This window comes from Carlito syrichta, unplaced genomic scaffold, assembly GCF_000164805.1.
Source record: "Carlito syrichta isolate Samal-C Ts95f unplaced genomic scaffold, Tarsius_syrichta-2.0.1 Scaffold304495, whole genome shotgun sequence".
Lineage (NCBI taxonomy): Eukaryota > Metazoa > Chordata > Mammalia > Primates > Tarsiidae > Carlito > Carlito syrichta.
The window spans coordinates 84,540-103,507 of NW_007248591.1; the positions used below are offsets into that span (position 1 = coordinate 84,540).

Consider the following 18,968-nt stretch of genomic DNA (forward strand, 5'->3'; position numbering starts at 1 on the left):
AGGTGGGTCTCAAACCCGCGGGCTCAGGCCATCCCCTCACCTCAGCCTCCCAAAGGTGCGGGATGACAGGCTAGCCACCGAGCCCGGCGAGCCCGGCTTTTTTAAAGCTTTCAGTTGGAGTCTCACTCTGTCGCCCAGGCCGGGGTGCAGCAGCACGGTCACAGTCGCCCCGGCGTCGACCTGCCAGGCTCCGGCGATCCTTCCGCTCAGCCTTCCAAGTAGTCGGAACTCCAGGTGTGCGCTGCCACACCCGGCTACTTTTTGATGTATTGTAGAGACGAGGTCTCGCCAAGTTGCCCGGGTGGGTCTCAAACCCGCGGGCTCAGGCCATCCCCTCGCCTCGGCCTCCCAAAGCCCTGGGATGACAGGCTGAGCCACCGAGCCCGGCCTGTTGTTGTTATTGGTGAGAGTCGCCCTGCCAGGCGCTCCCGGCTATTACCAGAGCACCTAGTGCAGCGCCTGCAGATAGGAAGTGCTAAGGCGGCGGGAGTTGATGTGCTCAACCACCGTGCTGAGCTGCCTTCCTGGTCAGGGCTAGAGACAGCACGGACACAAGACACGCAGGAAGTGCTCTGTCCCCTGCCAAGGGTATCCAGTAGCCTCGAGACTATGCCACTGAGCTGTGGAAAGGAAAGGGGCCTATCTAGGCAAGCTTCCCGGAGGGGGTGGTGTGGGGACCGGAGATGGGTCTGATGTTCCAGGTGAGAGGATGGACTTTGTTCAAAGAGGTGGCCACCCAAACAGCCGATTCCATGGTTTCACTGGCGGGGACTTCTGGCTCTCAGGGAGACAGCTTTTCCTATGGCAGACCCTGAAGACATGCAGTGCAAAAATGAATAGATGCTCCTTCCTGGGCCCCAGGAAGCAACGCCCTGGCGGGGACAAGCGGGGGTGTGAGATCTGGGCGTTGTTTGTCCCTGTTTGCACAGCCGGCCTGGAGGGGCAGGTGGTCAGGGCAGGATGCTGCAAAGCTGGGTACAGATCCATCGCACACACTCCAGTGCTGGCTGCTGCAAATTCTAAGGCCACAGGCCAAGATGACAATAAGCTTTAGTTTTCCACCCAGTAAATTTCGGTCATGGCCCCGCATGGTGGCTCAAGCCTGTCATCCCAGCACTTTGGGAGGCCGAGGCAGGAGGATCGCTTGAGGCCAGGCATGTGAGACCAGCCTGGGCAATATCGCAAGGCCCCACCTATTATTTTTAAAAAATGAATGTAAAACTTGGCAATTCATCGTTCCTTGGCATCCTGGTCCTCTTGCCCTCCCTCCCAAGCCCTCTTAAACCCAGGTCTCACTTGAGCGTATAACCTGGGAAGGCTCCACCATCAGCGTGTTGTAGGTGATGACACTAAGGCTCAGAGAAGCTGTGCGACTTACCCAAGGCCACACAGAGGCGGCCTCAGAGCCAGGACTCCAGCCAGGACTTCTGACTGGTCTGCAAAGAGCTCGTGAGGTCGTCTCCCAGGAAGGACTGTCATCTCCTCAGCTGCCAAGAGGAAAGAATAGTAATGTCTCCCTGGGGCTGGCGTGAGGTTCAACGGAGGCAGTGGATGTGAAAAGAGCATGTAAATCGTATATTTCCCGCAGGCGTGAGAGTCTGTTACTGTGGTAACCGCCTGGCATTTGTGGACCACATTGGCCCCGGATAGCAATAGTTACGCTGGCATTTTAATTTAATAGCATTGTTATTTTCCATCATAAAAAACAATATGCATTATGCATATGTCCAAACTCATCAAAATGTATAAATACATGCAGTTTTTATATCGATTATACCCCCGTAAAGCCATTAAAAATGAAGGCTTGCCTTCATTACAGAACATCTAGAAAACATAAAAAGGAGAAAGAAGAGGAAAAAATGTGTTATTTCAACTTCCTAAAACCAAATCTGTTAACACTTGGGAGAATTTCCTTCCAGCTTTCTCCCCATCGCTGTTTGCTTATTTACCATGGCTATGATCACTGGTCTATATGATTACAGGCATTTTATATACGATTTTATGTCCTGTTCTTTTCGCCTTAGGAGGTTTTGACATGCAGTAGGAGCCGGTGCCATCTCTGGGACCCCAGCACAGCTTCAACCCAGAGGCAACCAGGGGTCCCTGGGCTGGGACGGGGTGCCCCATAAAGGGACAGTGTCAGGGCCGCCGGGACCCGTCCCCATTCCCGACTCCATGCCGGGTGGGCACTCGCACGTTCCCACAGGGCTGCCTTCCTTGTCTCGTCCTCCTAAGTTTAATGACCTCTGCATCTGTCTGGATGGAGAAATATGTCCCATCCGTCCTCCTGCGTCTAATCACCTGCTGTCTCTCCTGCGTGCTCTCGCCGTCAAAGCTGGCATTTGCCCGTGGCTCAGAGGGCCAGGCAGGTCGGGCGCTGCCTTGGAAGGGCCTGTACTGGAAAAAGAAACTTCATTTGTTGGGTGGATGTCTCTGGCATGCCGACCGTGTGTAGGCACCCTTTGGGGCCTTGGGCCCACAGGACCGAGACCCCCGCCCTCAGGAGCTTACGGTCTAGCGGGGGAGGCAGCCTTGTAGAATATAGGGTTAGGCTTGTGGGAGGCAGGGGCCCTGGGCGGGGACTTCGGCATGTGCACGGCAGTTTGAACAAGGGGTCCCGGTTGTGCAGATGCAGAAGGCAGCCGCCGAGTGGAATCTGAAGAACGGGAAGGAGCGGTGCCGATGTCCCAGGGAAGACCACACCAGGCCGAGGGGACTGTCTGGCAGGGACTTTTGAGAGGCGGCAAGGAGTCTGGAGTTTGGAGGGATCACGGCGGAGAGTAGCACATGAGTCTGGGGGAGGCCGGGCAGGTGCAAGTTCCCTTTTGCTGAGTTAAAACCAGGAGACCCTGCGCATGCAGCAGTCGACATTTCACTCTCGCATCTGCAGGCTCCGGGATCTGGACTTGGCTGGGCTTGCCCCAGTCTGCGTGTCCGAGGGCCCGGCTGGAGCCTGGGTTTGGCTGGTGGCTCGGCCACATGCAACCCTCCCGCTCCGTCCCCAGGGACCTGCGGGCTAGCCTGGGCAAGTCCTTCCCTTGGCAACAGATGGCGACCCCCGGTGTGTTATCCCCCTTCCAGTCTGCCCGTGGCTTGTCGACTGCCGTCCCGCGGGCCCAAGCAAATCAGGCCCGCAGCCAAGGCGGCGGGGATGTAGGCAGGCAGGTCGCCTGGCCCAGGCTGGGAGGCACGGCCCACACAGGTGCAGGACTGGGCGAGGCTCGGCTCCGGATGTGGTCTGCCTGGGGCGGGGGGCGCTGGAAGGCCGCTCTGAGAGCCTTGCCTCACTCTGAGTGTACAGCGGAGGGCGACTCGTGCCGTGGTCAGTCCTGGGCGTTCCCAGTCTCCGTCCAGTGCCATGGTCAGTCCTGGGCGTTCCCAGACTCCGTCCAGTGCCATGGTCAGTCCTGGGCGTTCCCAGTCTCCGTCCAGTGCCATGGTCAGTCCTGGGCGTTCCCAGTCTCCGTCCAGTGCCATGGTCAGTCCTGGGCGTTCCCAGTCTCCGTCCAGTGCCATGGTCAGTCCTGGGCGTTCCCAGACTCCGTCCAGTGCCATGGTCAGTCCTGGGCGTTCCCAGTCTCCGTCCAGGCCAGGGAGATGGCGGGAGCCATCTGGAGCCCGCGGTGTTGGGTTCGTGTCTTCATCGGGGGCAGGAGCTGCCGTCCCCCGAGAGGTGGGTGCTTAGAGGAGGAGGTCGCCGAGGGATGGGCGTTCAGATTTGGAGCCCACGGAGGGTTGTGAGCAGAGAGACGCACTGACCCTGGAGTTTAGCCCCCACCTGGCCGCTGTAAGAGCAGAGCTGGGGGCAGAGGGGCCTGCTGAGTGCCTGCCCAGGGCTGCCTGAAGGAATGGTCGGATCCGTGGCGTGTTTGCAAGTAGATCCGTGTTGCTAAAGCCAGGATCAGAGATTTTGGAGCCCGCAGAGTCCAGGCCAGGAGTGTGGGAAGTGACGGCGGTCCCACTCACGGGGTAGGCCCGGCTGTGCTCCTGTCAGCCGCTGCTGCTTGGGCTTAGAGGGACGGTGTTCTGGAAACTTCTGTCTTCCCAGACATCCTGGAAATGTGGGTTTTTATAGGAAACGTGCTTTTCAAATAATAGGGAGGAATTCAAGAATAAAAGTCGTTTTGAAGCTCCGGTAAAACAGGTCGGTGGCATAGCCCTCGGGCTTTGAGTTGGCAAGCAGTCCTCCGGCGTGGTCTCAGCCCTTAGGAGGGATGGGTTTCTTCCACCCAGGCCAGGTTCCTGTCCTCCCCCTGCCCTCCCCGATCCCTGGGCTGGCCCCCTGGAATGTGTGGGCCAGCCTTCTCTGTGACCCGTAGAACCTGAGAATGTTGATGACGGGGGGTTGTTTCCCTGGGTCCCAGATGCAAAAGCTGGGGCCTGGAGATGGGGCAGTCAATCCTCTCCAAACCGTTGCCTACGCACAAGGGCCAGCCCTGGGTGTCAAAGACTCCAGTACTGGGGCAACCCCACAGCAAAGGTTCCTGAGCACCTTGAGGAAACGTGGCAGGGAGGGAGGACAGGGGAGACGGAGGATCGGGTCCGGGGGCCTGCAGAGCTGAGCCCGGCGTTCCAGGAGCACAGACTGGGGAGCGGTCCCGGGGGCCTGCCTGAAGGCGGGGCCGCTCAGCTGGTCTCGGAGGGGAGGGGCTCACTCCCCCCAGCCTTGCTGCATGTGATGTCCTGAGCGGGTGCCTGGCAGAGGAGTGTCTTGTTTGTCGACACAGGCACTGGGAAGGGGTGGCCTTTCTGAGGCTGACGCAGCACAAGGGCCTGGTGGGGTGCAAGACCCAAGGACGAGGCCACGTCCAGGTGGCTTCCGATGCCCCTCGGCTCCCGTGGAGGGTCCAGTCCCTGCAGAGCTGGCCGGTGACTGCCGTCACAGTGTGTGGGGGTCTGAGGCCCCCCGCCGGAAGCCTCTGCCGGCCCTGTCCTGCGCCCGCCCCGGGAATCTCAGGCTGGCTTCCCCAGGCCCGCCTCCGTTCGGGGCCTGCACTCCCCAAAGGGGTCCAGTGGAGACGCTGACGACTGAAGCCATTCTGTCCTGGCCTCGGCCTGGACAGTACGGTCCCCGTCCACTTTCCCAGGCTCCAGCATGCATGGCCTCCTCTGGAAGCTGACCCCACTCTCAGCCGGGTAGAATGGCCCTCTCCTAGCTGACCCGAGGCCTAGAGCACGGCCACCTGGCTGCCGCGGGGCCCAGCGGGCTGAGGGTTGGGACGGGGAGGGGCGGGCACCCTATCACCTGCTCAGCAGACGGGGGGAACCCCTCGGAAGAGGCCAATGGGCCCCTCCTCAAGGCTCCCGACCCCTCGGGCGCTCCTCTGCTTCCTGGGGCCCCCGGGAGCACCGTGCTGTGGAAGTGCTCAGCGCCCGGGGAGGCAGGTCCTCACAGCCATCACCCGTGTCTCGCTTTGCCCTCGCAGCTGATATCATCTCCACCGTCGAGTTCAACCACACCGGAGAGCTGCTGGCCACGGGCGACAAGGGCGGCCGGGTTGTCATCTTCCAGCGGGAACCAGAGGTTTGAGGCGCTGGGGTCTGATGGGAGGCGGAAGGGGTGGGTGCTGGGGTCTGGAAGGGGCGTGATCTGAATGGGCGCCATCTGGGTGTGACAAGTCTGGAAGGGGCGTGGTCTGGGATGGAGCATGTCTGGAGGGGGCGGGGTCTGGAAGAGGCGTGGTCTCAGATGGAGCATGTCTGGAAGGGGCGGGGTCTGGAAGGGTCGGAAGGCGGGGACTGCGCTCCGATTGACAGGCAAGTGTTCGTCCCACAGGGTGCCGCAGGGCATCCTCTTGTGATTGGGCCTCAGGGACAACTGCCCTGCCTGCACCACAGGATCCCTGGGGAGTCAGGGAAAGGGATGCTCCAGGCTGCAGGCCCCGGGCTGGGGGCAGAGGTGGGAGCCCACCAGGTGGGCAGGCAGAGCCGTGTTCTGAGCCCTCCCCTTGGCAGATGTTTGCGGCTTGCTCCCATGTGCTGTGCTCTGTCCTAGACCCCAGCGGACCCACCGGGATGGGGCAGAGCCACGGCAGAGAGGGAGGGAGGATCCGCTCTTGGCCAGCTGTCAGTGGCCCGTGGCTGGGCTGGGGGCTGGGTGGTTTGGCTGCGGCGTGGGCTCTTGCGCCCGTCCCCAGCCCGTGGGATTGGCTGTCCAGCACAATTTTGGGTGAGACAGAGTGCCTGGGACAGCCCCCCCGGGGGCACGTTTCTGAAACACTGAAAGAACCTTGGGATACAAGTCTCCCGTTTACCGAGCCCCTGCTGCAGTCGGATGCCTGGCCGAGTATGCCGGTACTGTTCTCACTGACTCATCGCTGGTCGCCTGAGTGGGTCGGAACCCACACCCCATCCTAGAGGAGACTCAGAGGCGCCCCCCACCTGGTAGACCAGGGACAGAAACCCGGGCGATCCTGGGACTGTGGTTTGTCACTGACACACCAGCTGGCCTCAGAGAGGGGCGTCGCCGCCAGCAAAGGTGTGCTGGGGTTAGATGTGGAAGACATCCCAGAAGCCCAGGAGGAGGGAAGAGGGGGAGAAGGAGCAGAGGAGGGGAACCGGGAGACCAGAGGAGGGGAGAGGCAGGAGGAGGAAACGGGAGGAGGAGGGGAGAGGGAGAAGGGGCACTGCACAGTCGCCTTCCTCTCCCGCACTCCCAAGCACGTCCTCACAGCTGGCGCCCCTCCTCTGGCTCTGCCTCTCCCTCACAGCCCTCCCCACGGCCCTGGTGGTGGAGCCATCGCTGCTGTCATTTCTCTCATTTCACAGATGAGAAGACCGGAGCGCTGAGGGTTTTAAATAGCTGGCCAAGGACACATGCCAGCAGCTGCAGATCCGTTATCCGAGCGTGACCCTCTGGCGGGTGCTGTGGGTTTCACGACACGGACAGAGCGTCCCACCAGGGGCTGCAGGGCCGGGCCTCCCTTTAGCCAAATTTCAGAGAGAAGCTAAATTGGGAGACGCAAGTTTCTCAGCTTTGAATTTTTCTCCTTTCCTTCTTCCTTCTTTCCGATCCCGCTGACCTCTCGTGGGAGAGGAAGTGAAGTAGAGGCAGAAAACACTGAAGAACTTTAAAGCTTTCCAAAGCAAGACAGGGATAGGAATATAAAAATAGATGCTTTTGAAAAACTAACGGAAAAACTTTAAATCGTGCTGGGTTGAATGTCTCCGTCTGTTCCTGGTTGGAGTTTCATGTTGTCCTGTAGGCTAGAATTGTCCCCCGAGAATGTGGCCTCTGGAGCATTCAGGGGTCCCCTACCTCGCTATCTTGGGGGTCCACCAGAAGGGTATCTGCTACAAGGAGCTCTGTCGCCTAGACCAGTGTGGGAAAGTTGGGAGACAGCATTCGAATTCAGACATTGCAGGAGATTCTGGCCCAGTATAAAATCTCCGCCCAAACTCACTTATTCCTCGAGCCAGGCCTGAGGGCACACCCAGGAGCAGATCAGGGCGAGAGACGGGAAGGTGGTCGGAGTCTCGGCCTTGGCGCCAGGCCTCAGCACAGGGAGGACGAGGAGTGGGCATATGGCTTTTGGCGGTCACCTCCCTCCGAGCCTCCCTCCACGGGCCCGCCCGTGAGATGGGGAGAGGCAGGATACCCGCTGCAGAGGAGGCCTGGAGGTTGAGTGGGATGACGCGTGGACGCGCTGAGCCCGGCGTCCGGCACACAGTGGGCGCTCGGGAAACACGGGCCGCTTGGGTGCTGTTCCTGCTTGGTGGACTGATGGGAAGGCGGAACCTGGCCCCTGAAAGCGGGGGCTTCCTTCGACCCTGGAGTCGGACCCCCGGCCCAGCCCGGCGCCAGGTGGCCACGACGGTGTCGGGCCTCTGAGGTCTGGGCCATCGCTCTGGCCAGCCGCCACGCTCAGGCCCCTCCCCGGGCTTTCCCCACAGAGTAAAAATGCGCCCCACAGCCAGGGCGAGTACGACGTCTACAGCACGTTCCAGAGCCACGAGCCGGAGTTCGACTACCTCAAGAGCCTGGAGATAGAGGAGAAGATCAACAAGATCAAGTGGCTCCCGCAGCAGAACGCTGCCCACTCGCTGCTGTCCACCAACGGTGAGGCACGCCCTGGCCGCGTGTGTGCATGTGCGTGTGCGCGTGCACCCCTCTGCGCACGCGGGTCAGGGCTTGGGTTGCGGCGGTTTGCACCAGACGCTGCTTTCTGCTTCCCTTATCTTGGGAGCATTTTTCTGCATCTTCCAAGCTCTGGAAAGATAGCATCTCCAGCCGTATGTAAATCCCGTAAGTGGACGTGCTGGGGCTTCCTTGCGTCTCCCCGTGGCTGGATGTGGGGGTTACCCCCCCATTGTGCGTGGTGCCGTCACAGCCGTCTGTCTGACTCCATTCTTAGGGCGAGGGAGCGTGGCAGAGGAGGGGCCGGGTCAGCAAACGCAGGGGATGCTTGACACAACTGAACTCTTCCTTCCCACCCGAATCCCAGAGTCCCCTGACTGGGGCGGTCACCCGAGGCCTTGGGGGGCAGTGGGAGTAGCGATGGTGTGGGACCCTGGCCGGCCTCTTCATGCTTCTGCCTTGGGGAGAGACGTGCCCCTGCAGGCCCCCTGGAGGCTCTCGACCGGACGCCTGCTTCCGCGGGCCCCACTGAGGGTGTAGCTGGGCCGTCCTGCTCAGGGGCAGCGGGCTGGGGCCGGTGGCCCGTCCTCCTCCCACTCAGCCCCCAGGAGTCAGAGCAGCCTGGCATCCGGGCAGGACACACCTGGATTCTGTCCCTGCTCTGCGACCTCGGGGAAGTGGTCTTTCCTGAGCCATAGCAGGGTGGACACAGTCCCTTCTGGGATTGTGGAGGGATGGCAGCCACCCAGGAACCACAGAACATACAGGAGAAGCTGAGACCCATTCTGCTGAAAGTATTCCGAGCAATCGAGAAACACAGAACTCTCCCCAAATTATTTTATGATGCTGACATTACCCTGATACCCAAACTGGGTGCAGAGCCCACAAAGAAAGAAACTGCAGGCCCATATCCCTGATGAACATAGATCCAAGAATTCTCAACAAGGTTCTAGCAAATCAGATCCAACAGCACATCTCAAAAATCATGCGCCATGACCACTGTGGGTGGGACTGTAAATGAGCACAACCTCTGTGGGAAACAGTGTGGCGATTTCTAAAGGAGTTAAAAATAGACCTTCCATTCGACCCGGTGAGCCCCTTCAGGGAATAGTTCCGGAGGAACTTAAGTCATTCTCCCAAGAAGATACCCCAGGACAGCCGGTGCTGTCCCAGCAGGATGGTGGCTGACAAGACCCTGCGGCACCTGAGCCAGTGGACCTTCCCCTGTGGGAGCAGGAGTGGGCATACGGGTTTTGGAGGTCACTTGAGGCCTCATTCACGTGTTGTTTTTACAGGCTGGCCAGGCGCAGCAGCTTACGCCTTTGATCTCAGCATTTTGGGAGGCCAAGGCGAGAGGGCGCCTTGAGCCCAGGAGTTCGAGATGAGCCTGGGCAACACAGCGAGACCTTGTCACCAAACACGAGAAAAAGATTAGCCAGGCATGGGGCGTATGCCTTTAGTCCCAGCTACTTGGGAAGCTGAGGCAGAAGGATCACCTGAGTTCAGAAGGTCCAGGCTGCAGTGAGCCATGGTCAGACCACTGTCCTCCAGCCTGGGCAACAGAGTGAGACCCCGACTCAGAAAAAGAAAAACTTTAAAAATGGCACGTGTAAGAGGGACACGTCACTTCTTCCTGCTTCTCCAGTCCCGTGTCTCATAAAACTTCCCACCTTGAATACCAGCTCCCCTCTCTCCTGGTGGCGTCTCTCAGAGGCTTTAAGGGTGCCAATTTTCTACCCAATTTCTTCTCACGAATATGCGGGTATCTGTTTTGGCTACTGAAATAGAGTTCTTCAGAGAAACAAAACCAGTAGGGTGAGAGAGAGAGAGACTGATTTTAAGGAAGTGGCTCCTGTGACTGTGGGGGCTGGTAAGTCCAAAATCTGCAGGCCAGCCGGCAGGTGGAGGGAGACCCAGGGAAGAGTCCCAGGTTGTGTCCAAAAGCCAGCTGCTGGCAGAATCCCCCTTCCCCCGGGAGGGCCACCTTTATCCAGCTGACTAATGTGGACATCTGTCCTCTGCCCTGCCGGCTCATTCCGTGCCTTGCTTGACTTTGTTCTGCTTTTAAAGATAAGACGATCAAATTATGGAAGATCACGGAGCGAGACAAAAGGCCCGAGGGTTATAACCTCAAGGATGAGGAAGGGAAACTTAAGGACCTCTCCACAGTGACGTCGCTGCAGGTGAGATGCTGGGCACAGAAGGCTCGGCGTTTGGGAAGGGCGCTTACTCTTCGTTCGTTAAACAGTGAGGATTAGCCGGGCTCGGTGGCTCAGCCTGTAATCCCGTGCTTTGGGGGAGGCCGAGGTGAGTGAATTGCCTGATCCCACAGGTTCGAGACCCGCCTGGGCAACTTGGCGGGACCTCATCTCTACAGCAAATAAAAAATGAGCCGGGCGTGGTAGCGCGCGCCTGTAGTCCCAGCTACTCGGAAGGCTGAGGTGGAAGGATCGCTGGAGCCCAGCAGGTCGAGGCCGGGAGCGGCCACTGCACTCCAGTCTGGGCGATGGAGTGAGACTCCAACTCAAAAAAAAACCAAAAAAAAACTGAGGGTTTTAGACTCCAGGGACCTTTGAGATTCAACCCAGAGTCAGGTTCAGATCCCGTCTGGGCTGCTTCCACATTGGGAGGCCATGGACATCTCCCTGCTCCATGCCTCCGTTTCCTCTCCAGCAAAACAGAGAAGGTCATGTTTCTTCTGGGAGTCTTGTGACCATGAGGTGTGGTGGTGCATGTCTGCAAAGTGCTTTCGCCTGCAGCGGAGGGGGGAGAGAAAGTCAGAGAATCCCCTGTTGTACAAGTGGGGAAACGGAGGCCCAGAGAGAGGCAACAACTCACTGCTCAGCTGAGTGAGTGGCAGAGTCAGGAGAATCGGTCAGTGGAGCTTTGTGGATTGGAAGCCTGGAGGACAAAGGCCCAGCACAACTTAGCTGGCTCACACAGTGCTTGGCCTCACGGGAAGAGATTTAGCAGGCACACACGGGCTGCATGTCCAGCGAGGTGTCATAGCATAAAGCGGCGATCAGTGTTGTTCCTGAGACGAGACGCCGATATTCCAACACATTGGCCTTTCAGTAATGGGCAGATCGCACAAAGAAATTCCAAGGAAGCAGGGAAGCCAGTTAGCTTTGATGTAATGAGGGTGAGGTTGCCCCCGCCTCACCCCCAGCCCCAAGAAAGTGTACGAGGGTTTCTTCTGGAGGTGGGGACGCAGTGATGACATCTTGATTGGCCTGGTGTTGGCCTCTGGGAATCCGATGTATTTCCCTCCCAGTGTCAGAGTTTGTGCTCTGTAAGTCACGCACAGTCCAAGACACTTGACTACGAACTGAGGCTGAAGGAGGCAAAGGTGGAAAGAGCGGGTGTCCTGGTCTGTCCTCGTCTTGTCTCTTGCCTTGTCTGTTTCCCACTTCACACGAGCCACGCACCCCTGCCCAGCTTCCTGTGAGAGACAGAGAGACAGCCCAGAGGAGATGCCTGGCGCCCCTAACGCGTCCCCAGCACACTGGGATGGGAGCAGACCACAGCCGCAGGGTTGGTCAGGGCTGTGACAAGCGGCATTCAGGGCTGTGGAGCCCGGCGTCTAATGCCCTCACGGCGACTCCTCACCCGGCCCTCTGAGATGAGAGCTTGTATGCGTCAGGCCAACTCTGGTGGTTGTGACAAACATCCCCGTCAGTCCAGAGTTGAAGGAGAAGAGTATTTCCCACTGCAGAAAGGTCCGGTGTGGAATTCCTCCCACCTCGTGTGCCCCCACCCCCAGGGCCTGGGTCCTCCTCACCCTCCAGGTGGAGCAGGCACACGGCCGCCAGCACCAGGCATCACGTTGCTCACGTCTCTTTGGTCAGAACTGGTCACGTGGCCATGCCAGGTGCAAGGGCTGCTGGGAAACGTAGTCTGCGTCTGGGCCACCACTTCCCAGTGACAGCACTACGTCGTAGGAAGGAGACACGGACAGCTGGCTGGCTCAGTCTTGGCGTCTCTCCATTCCATTGCATTCCATTTTAGAGGTGAGGAAATTGAGGTGCAGAGGGGTTCTGGCACTTCTCCCCAGACACATGGTGGGCAAGCGTCCAGGCCAGGGCTCGGGGCCCATCCCAGGCATGCGAGGGAAGGAGGGCAGCCTTTCCTGCAGGGCTGGGCAGGCAGTGGGCGCGTGCCATCTGTCGCTGCCTGTTTCAGACCATGAGGACCAGGATGGACACCCGGCATAGATCACGGGCCCCTGTGTGCCATCTCCCGATGCAGCCCCCCGGCCCGCCCGGTGCCCTTGCCTCCCACTGTGTTGCCCTGCTCTGACCCCGCCCCTCCCATCGCAGGTGCCCGTGCTGAAGCCCATGGACCTGATGGTGGAGGTGAGCCCCCGGAGGATCTTCGCCAACGGCCACACCTACCACATCAACTCCATCTCCGTCAACAGCGACTGTGAGACCTACATGTCTGCGGACGACCTGCGTATCAACCTGTGGCACCTGGCCATCACCGACAGGAGCTTCAGTATCCTTGGTCGCGGCCCCATCCCGTCCCCACAGGGCGCGGGGCTCGCGGTGGCGGGGCGGGGGCCTGCGTGGGCGGCCGGCCGCTCAGCTTGGAGCCTTCTTAGACGAGGCTCCTTTGGGCTCATAGTCTGCGTGGGAGGCCCGGGCGTGGACTCAGATGTCGTGTCTGTTTCTGAGAACTGTGCCGTCATAGCTGCTGAGAGTTGCGTGTGACCCTCTGCCTCCTCCGGGGTGGCCGTGCTCCCTGTCATCCTGGGGCCTCCCCAGGAATTAGAAAGGAGACAGGAAGTCCAGGGTGCAACTGCCCTGGAGGGGGGACGGCGGATGCCCCCAGACAGTTGGCTGGAAGTCCCTTGGGCGCTCCCCCTGGGGCTCCAGGCAGGTCCTGGCAGCGAAAGTGGAACAGCACTGGGGCCCTGCCCAGGGCTCAGAGTGACAACCAGGGTGTCAGAAGTCCAGCTAGATTGGGGTCACCGGGGGCCCCTATTCAGTGTCTCCTGTGTCAGGACGGGCTGGGGACAACAGCACGAACCGTCCCCCACCAACCAGTGAGAAAATAACCGGTGATGTGTGAGCACTGGCCGGGGGGACAGCGTAAGGCTTGGCCTACCAGGGGCTGCGATGGACAGGGCAGGCAGGTTGTTAAGATGTCACTATTCCGCAGAATAATAACAACAACAACAACCATAATAATACCCAGCGAGGCTCTGGTGTCAGACTCTGTGCTTAGCACGTGTTAATTGTAACTCATTTCATCTTTACAAAAATCCTATAAGATAGGTACTATCCTAATCCCCCTTTGCGGATGAAGAAACCGAGTCACAGAGAGCCCAATTTACTCGGAGCTCACAGCTTGCAGGTGTCAAAGCTGGGACTGGCACAGGCCTTCTGGTTCCAGAGTCTCACATCTAACCCCTGCACCAACCCCGCCCCGTGTGACGGATGTCACCAGTGTGTGATGGAAGGGGAAAACCCTCAAGCAGCCAGCGTCTCCCAGCACTGGGTGGCCCTGGGCACCCAGAGCTGAGATGACTCGGCCCTGCACACGCAGCTCCAGGCAGAGGGGAGGTTGCACCTGCTACTGCCACGGCTCCTTGGCCAGGAGTGCCCGTGTCCCTTGGAAACGAAGCCGGGACTGGTTGGGGGCAGGAGGGGCCAGGAGGGGCCAACCCGGGAAGGAAGAAAAGAGGGTCACAAGTGGCTTTTGGGGGCCGAGAGCCAGGAGGGGCCAGACCCCTCTGGGCAGGGAGACCCTCCAGAGCCAAGAAGAAGGAAGCTGGAAGGTTTCAAGCTCAAGTGTCAGATGTTCTCTGAGCCAAGCCAGAGGGCGCGGGGGCACGCCCTGTGTGAGCCTGGCTGCCGCCTTCAAGCCCCTCGGGTGAGTCTCCTCTCCCCTCTGAGCCTCGCCTCTGCGGTAATCCCTCCCTCGCAGAGCTGTGGGGAGCTCAGCCAGGGAGTCCCTTGTGTGATTTGCCCACCACTGAGTCAGGACTTAGTGGCTGTCAGAAGACACTGAGCACCTGTCTCCTTTCCCCTGCCTCAAAGGAGTGGGCTGCCCAAGCCTGGAGGCTGGATTAGGATGGTCGGGAGCGTTCCAGAAAGAGCTGGGACTGGAGCTGCTTTGAGAGACTGAAGCTCAGGTTTGGCAGGACGTAGAGGGCTGGTTGGGGTCTGTCTGACCCCCCGTTCAGGCTCAAAGTCCAGTGGGCTCTGCCCACCCACAGTGCTCAGAGCATCGGCTGGCCAGGACTCTTTCTGCTGCAGGGACACTTGCCGACTTACGTGGGCTTCAGGCATGGGTGGACTCGGGCTTGAGTGGCGCTGGAGGCGGTCCTCTAACGGAGAGCTGGGCAGGAGACGGCTCCCGGCTTCAGCCTCTGCTCTGCCCTGGCCTCAATCCCAGCCTCCATGTGGTGGTCACTTGGTGCCAGCAGCTGGCCCCCGTCCTCCCAGGATAGAGTCCAGGAGAAACGAGACCAGTTCTCTCTGAACAGTCCTGCCGCCCCCCTCGATGGCACCCGATTGGCTCCGCTTGGGCTTCAGGGGCACCCTCTGAGCCAGTCACTGTGGGGGCATGCCTGGGGTAGGGAGAATGCAGTGCTCTGATTGGCCAGGCCAGATTCCGGCACCTCTCCCTGGTGCTGGAGGGAGTCAGCTTCCCCCCAGCTCAGTGGGTGCCCGGGTGAAGGGGAAGGCGGTCCTCTAACGGAGAGCTGGGCAGGAGACCCCCGGGGGAGGGCATGGGACTCACAGAGCTTCCTGGACAGTGCTTCACAGTTCACAAGCCCATTTGCCATTCCTCTCACCTGGCGCTCCAAGACGGCGGCAGTGTTGTGGTCATCCCTTCTACAGAGGAGGAGACGGAGGCTCAGGGGAGTGGGGCGTGCGGTCAGAGTCCCCAGCCGGCAGGGACAGAGCTGGGGCTTGGGCTCAGTCTCCATGGTCTGGCCCCGTGCTTTTGCTCTGCCCTTGGCTGCCCGCTGCAGCACTGGGTGGTGAAAGCACCCTCCTCGAACCTGAGCTTCCTTACCGTGGCGCTTGGGTGGTGACAGGAGCCCCTGAACCATTTGTCTCTGGACTGCTGTAAGGATTCAGTGGCTGGAACCCAGGGTCCGTGCCAGCTGCCGTGGGGGCCCCAGAGGTGAGAGACTGAGATCCAGGTAGGAGGCCCCCTGGCTCCAGGAGGGTGGAAGGTGCCGGGGCATCTGAGGTGGCCTGGCCAGTGGTGCAACCTTCTCCCAGCCGGGAGTGGAAGGCCTTCTTCCAGCATGGGGCTCCGAATGCCAGTCACTGGCAACGCAAGACGCCGTCACAAGTGCGACCGTCTGGATGCCATGCACTCTTTCGTTTACATTCTCCATGTCCCCCCATTTTTTGCTCATTTTCTGTAAGTCGAGTGGCTTTATTTTTGCCCAAGGAACTGTCTTTTGAAAGGGAATTTAACGTCGCCACCATGCGTAGAATAAAACATATCCCCGACCGTCAACAGGAGGGGGCCATGGAGAGACAAGTCCTGAAGGCAAGACAGCGGGCGTGGAGTCTGCCCTCAGCCCCACCCGGCGGAACTTGCCGGGGGTGCCGGGCTGGCCCTGTTTGTGCCACACTGGGCGGCGGCTGCCAGCCTCAGGCGCCCGTTGCACGCTGGGCACGGGGCCGGAATGACGGAGGAACAGCATTGTTCGCACGACTTAGTTGCAGTCCACTCAGACCAAGTTAAACGGCCGCATGTGGCTGGCGGCCACCAGCCGGACTCTGCCCCCTCCGTGCTGCCTGCTGTACCCCAAGGCGAGTTCTTCCTGCTGGGGGTCAAAGTCGGAAGAGCCCCAAGCAGAGACTTCCGCCCTCGCTTGTCAGGTCTGAATTCACCTTCTTAGCGTTTGAATCCCTGTTGTGTTGCAAAGGGTTGTGTCTCCTGCCTACCTGACTGCTTCCAGGTGACAAGAAGCAGCTACTGATGCACCATGGCCGGCTTCAGAGGGGCCGTGAGTGAGCGCCGTGGGTGGGTTGACTTCCAGCAAATACACTTGGCAGGTAGGGGACCAGCAGGGAGCCCCCGGGAGAGGGAGTGAGAGATGGGGTCAGGGCCATGAGCATTGAGATCCTAAGGACGGAGACATCGTGACTTTCTTTGGACCGAGGCGGCCACAGGACATTGGAGCCGGTTAGTTGTGAACAAGGGGGTTGATTCGTCCCAGGACAGCAGACAAAGTCTTCCGTAGTCAGTTCTGTCAACCTCACCTCCTCATCCCTCGTGAACACACTGACTGTGCCCTGTCCATATGTTGGAGGGCACGCCATTTACCGGAAGGTGTTTATTGAGTGCCTACTGTGTGCTAGGCCTTGTGCTGGATGCTAGAACCACACAGAGACAGGCCCTGCCCTCTGGGAGTGGACAGACAGATGATAAACCATCAGCGAGACGCCTGGCGTTGGAACCGGTGGGCAGTGATGTGGGGGTCGGGGGTCCTCGCCAGTGTGGCCGCGTGCATTTCTCACCCACCTGCTGCTGCCTGCAGGTGTCGGCTTGGTGGAAAGAGAGCCGGAGTGGTGGTTTTGCCAAGTGACTGTGTGGGCACAGCACCGGTGACGTGTGCACTGGAGTGAAAATGATCATTGACCCCCGGATCTGAGCCAGGTGAGGGCTAGTGATAAGGAGGGTGTGTCGGTGGCTGGGGTCCCTCGGGTCCTGGGGACTTCCCGGCTACAGGTCCTGACATAGGACTCTGCGTCCAATCTCTGTGTAGCTTCCAGCTCTGTGGAAGTGAATCATGAGCTGGTGGGCCTGTGCCCTATCCCGGCCCTTAGCAAGAGAAGAGCGTGTGTGTACAGAAGGCAGGAGATTCGGTCTTGGGCTCCAGGTGGCCCAGGCCGGCAGAGCCTGGGCATTTGGAAGGAGTTGAGCGGAGTCTCCAGGGGCACATGGTCCTTGTGGAGACCTCCCTGGACTAGAGCGCTTCGCCAGGGACTCACCCACACCTGGCTCTCCCCCGGCCGGCGGCGGCCCGGCCACAGGAGTGGCAAGACATGGACCCAGAGCAGAGGGACACAGCACACGTCCCTGGAGACAACCTCCGTGGGGGGGGGGGTGTCAGGACTGCGGGTTGCAGGTGGGCCTGATCACAGCGGAGTCGTTAGAGAAGGCGTTCCGTTTCTGACGTGGGAGGAGGCCAGAGAGGCAGCTGTGACGCCGCGTGGAGCCAGGGAGGGGCTCTGGATTTTTGAGACACCTTTTGGGCAGATGGCACCGGGGAGCATTCTGGCTGTCAGAGGGTGGCAGGTCTGATTGGTCCGCCAAGAAAGCCCAGGGCTGGAAGGGCCGCACCTGAGCAGAGGCCAGGGAAGTCGTGGTCGGCCTGGGGGTTCGCGTTCTTTTACCTCTTGCTCCCTGTGTCCTCACTTGCCCTGACGAGGCCACTCAGTCCTCAGAGTCCACTGGAGGTATTTGCTGTGTTGCTCTGTCCTTTGAGTCCAGTCGGTGACGCCTTCCGTGTCAGCAAAATTGATTTTTCGTTGCTGCGTCAAGAAGAAACACTCTTTTTAGCAAAGGAGAAAAAAAGGGCATTGCTTTGAGTGACAGCAAGGAGGGCGGCTCTGAGGACGTGTCCTCTGCTGGAATGCCACCCAGGGCTCTTCTGAACGGCGGGGGACGGCCTGCCGGCTCAACCTCGGCTCGCCAAGGCTCAGGTCTTAGGACCCCGCCAGCCTCCTCCCTCTGCCTCACCCCCACGCTGGAAAGGGGCGCCCCACCCTTCCCACTCTTCCCCGGACTGCAGCCTGAGTCCCACCTTGCCTGGCTTGGCTGCTTTCCATCGGAGCCAACGTCAGGCTCTCGGCGGTTCCCCTTCCACTTCTGGAGAAGCCGGGACCCCTCCACGGTGCCCTGCACCCTGGGTGTCAGCTCCGCCCACCTCTGGGGTGAGACCGGCCCCCTCCTCCCGCCGCCGGGGTCCGCGTGTGCAGGCTCTGCCTTCTCTGTCCCTCCTCCCGACCACACCATCCCCTCGGAGCCTGGCTGACCGCCGTCAGCCCACCCACAGCGTCTGACCACCCGTCGGGGGAGCCTCTGATGTCTGCCCCTCCACACCCCTCCCAGGCTGGTCAGAGACCCCCTGGGTCCACAGTACTTCCACTGACCTTGGGGCACACTATTTTCTCTTACTAGGACTGCCTCCCCCACTCTCAGGTGGAAGCCTTGCGGTTAGGACCCCGGTGAGGGCTCTCCCTGTCCTCTGCCCTCTACAACGGACCCAGCACTGGAGGTGCCTCGCCTGACTGCAGGTGGAGCAGCCTGGAAGACCATTGTGTCTGTGTGGTCTTAGGATGTAGACCCCCTAAGGGGTGATCTGGGCTCCAGGTGGCTCAGAGGCCCGGGACCCTGAAGGACAAGAGAAAGTACATGACTCAGAGCCTGTTTCTCAGCCTCATGGGCCAACCAGCGTCCACGCATGTAAAACTCTTCTTTGTCTTTTGGAGTATGAGTGACTCTGTCGCTCAGGCTGGAGTGCAGTGGCACAATCACGGCCACCACAACCTTGACCTGCTGGGCTCAGGTGATCCTTCCGTTTCAGTCTTCCAAGTAGCTGGAGCTACAGGTGCACGTGGCTGCACCCAGCTAAATTTTTGTTAATTCTTTTAGAGACGAGGTCTCGCCAAGTTGCCCAGGCTGGTCTTGAACCCCTGGGCTCAGGCGGTCCTCTCGCCTCAGCCACTCAAACCACTTAGGATTACAGGCGTGAACCACCATTCCCTCCTAAAATTCTTTCATATGGATAGTTGTCGGGAATAAAGAAATCTTTCACAGCTGGGCTCGGTGGCTCAGCCTGTAATCCCAGTGCTTTGGGAGGCTGAGGTGAGTGGATTGCCTGAGTCTGTGGGTTTGAGACCCGCCTGGG

General features: G+C 59.8%; 1 protein-coding gene across 1 annotated transcript in view; it reads left to right on the forward strand.

Moving 5' to 3' along the window:
• Positions 1-3,597: 3,597 nt before the first annotated feature.
• LOC103262435 (serine/threonine-protein phosphatase 2A 55 kDa regulatory subunit B gamma isoform-like) overlaps positions 3,598-18,968 on the forward strand; it is a gene marked incomplete at its 3' end in the record, with an annotated part of 28,333 nt that continues 12,962 nt past the window's right edge. The window contains exons 1-5 of the mRNA XM_021713359.1: positions 3,598-3,673; positions 5,301-5,524; positions 7,894-8,059; positions 10,148-10,260; positions 12,397-12,574. Coding sequence (XP_021569034.1) covers positions 3,598-3,673; positions 5,301-5,524; positions 7,894-8,059; positions 10,148-10,260; positions 12,397-12,574 — 757 coding nt within the window. The remainder of the gene's footprint in view (positions 3,674-5,300; positions 5,525-7,893; positions 8,060-10,147; positions 10,261-12,396; positions 12,575-18,968) is intronic.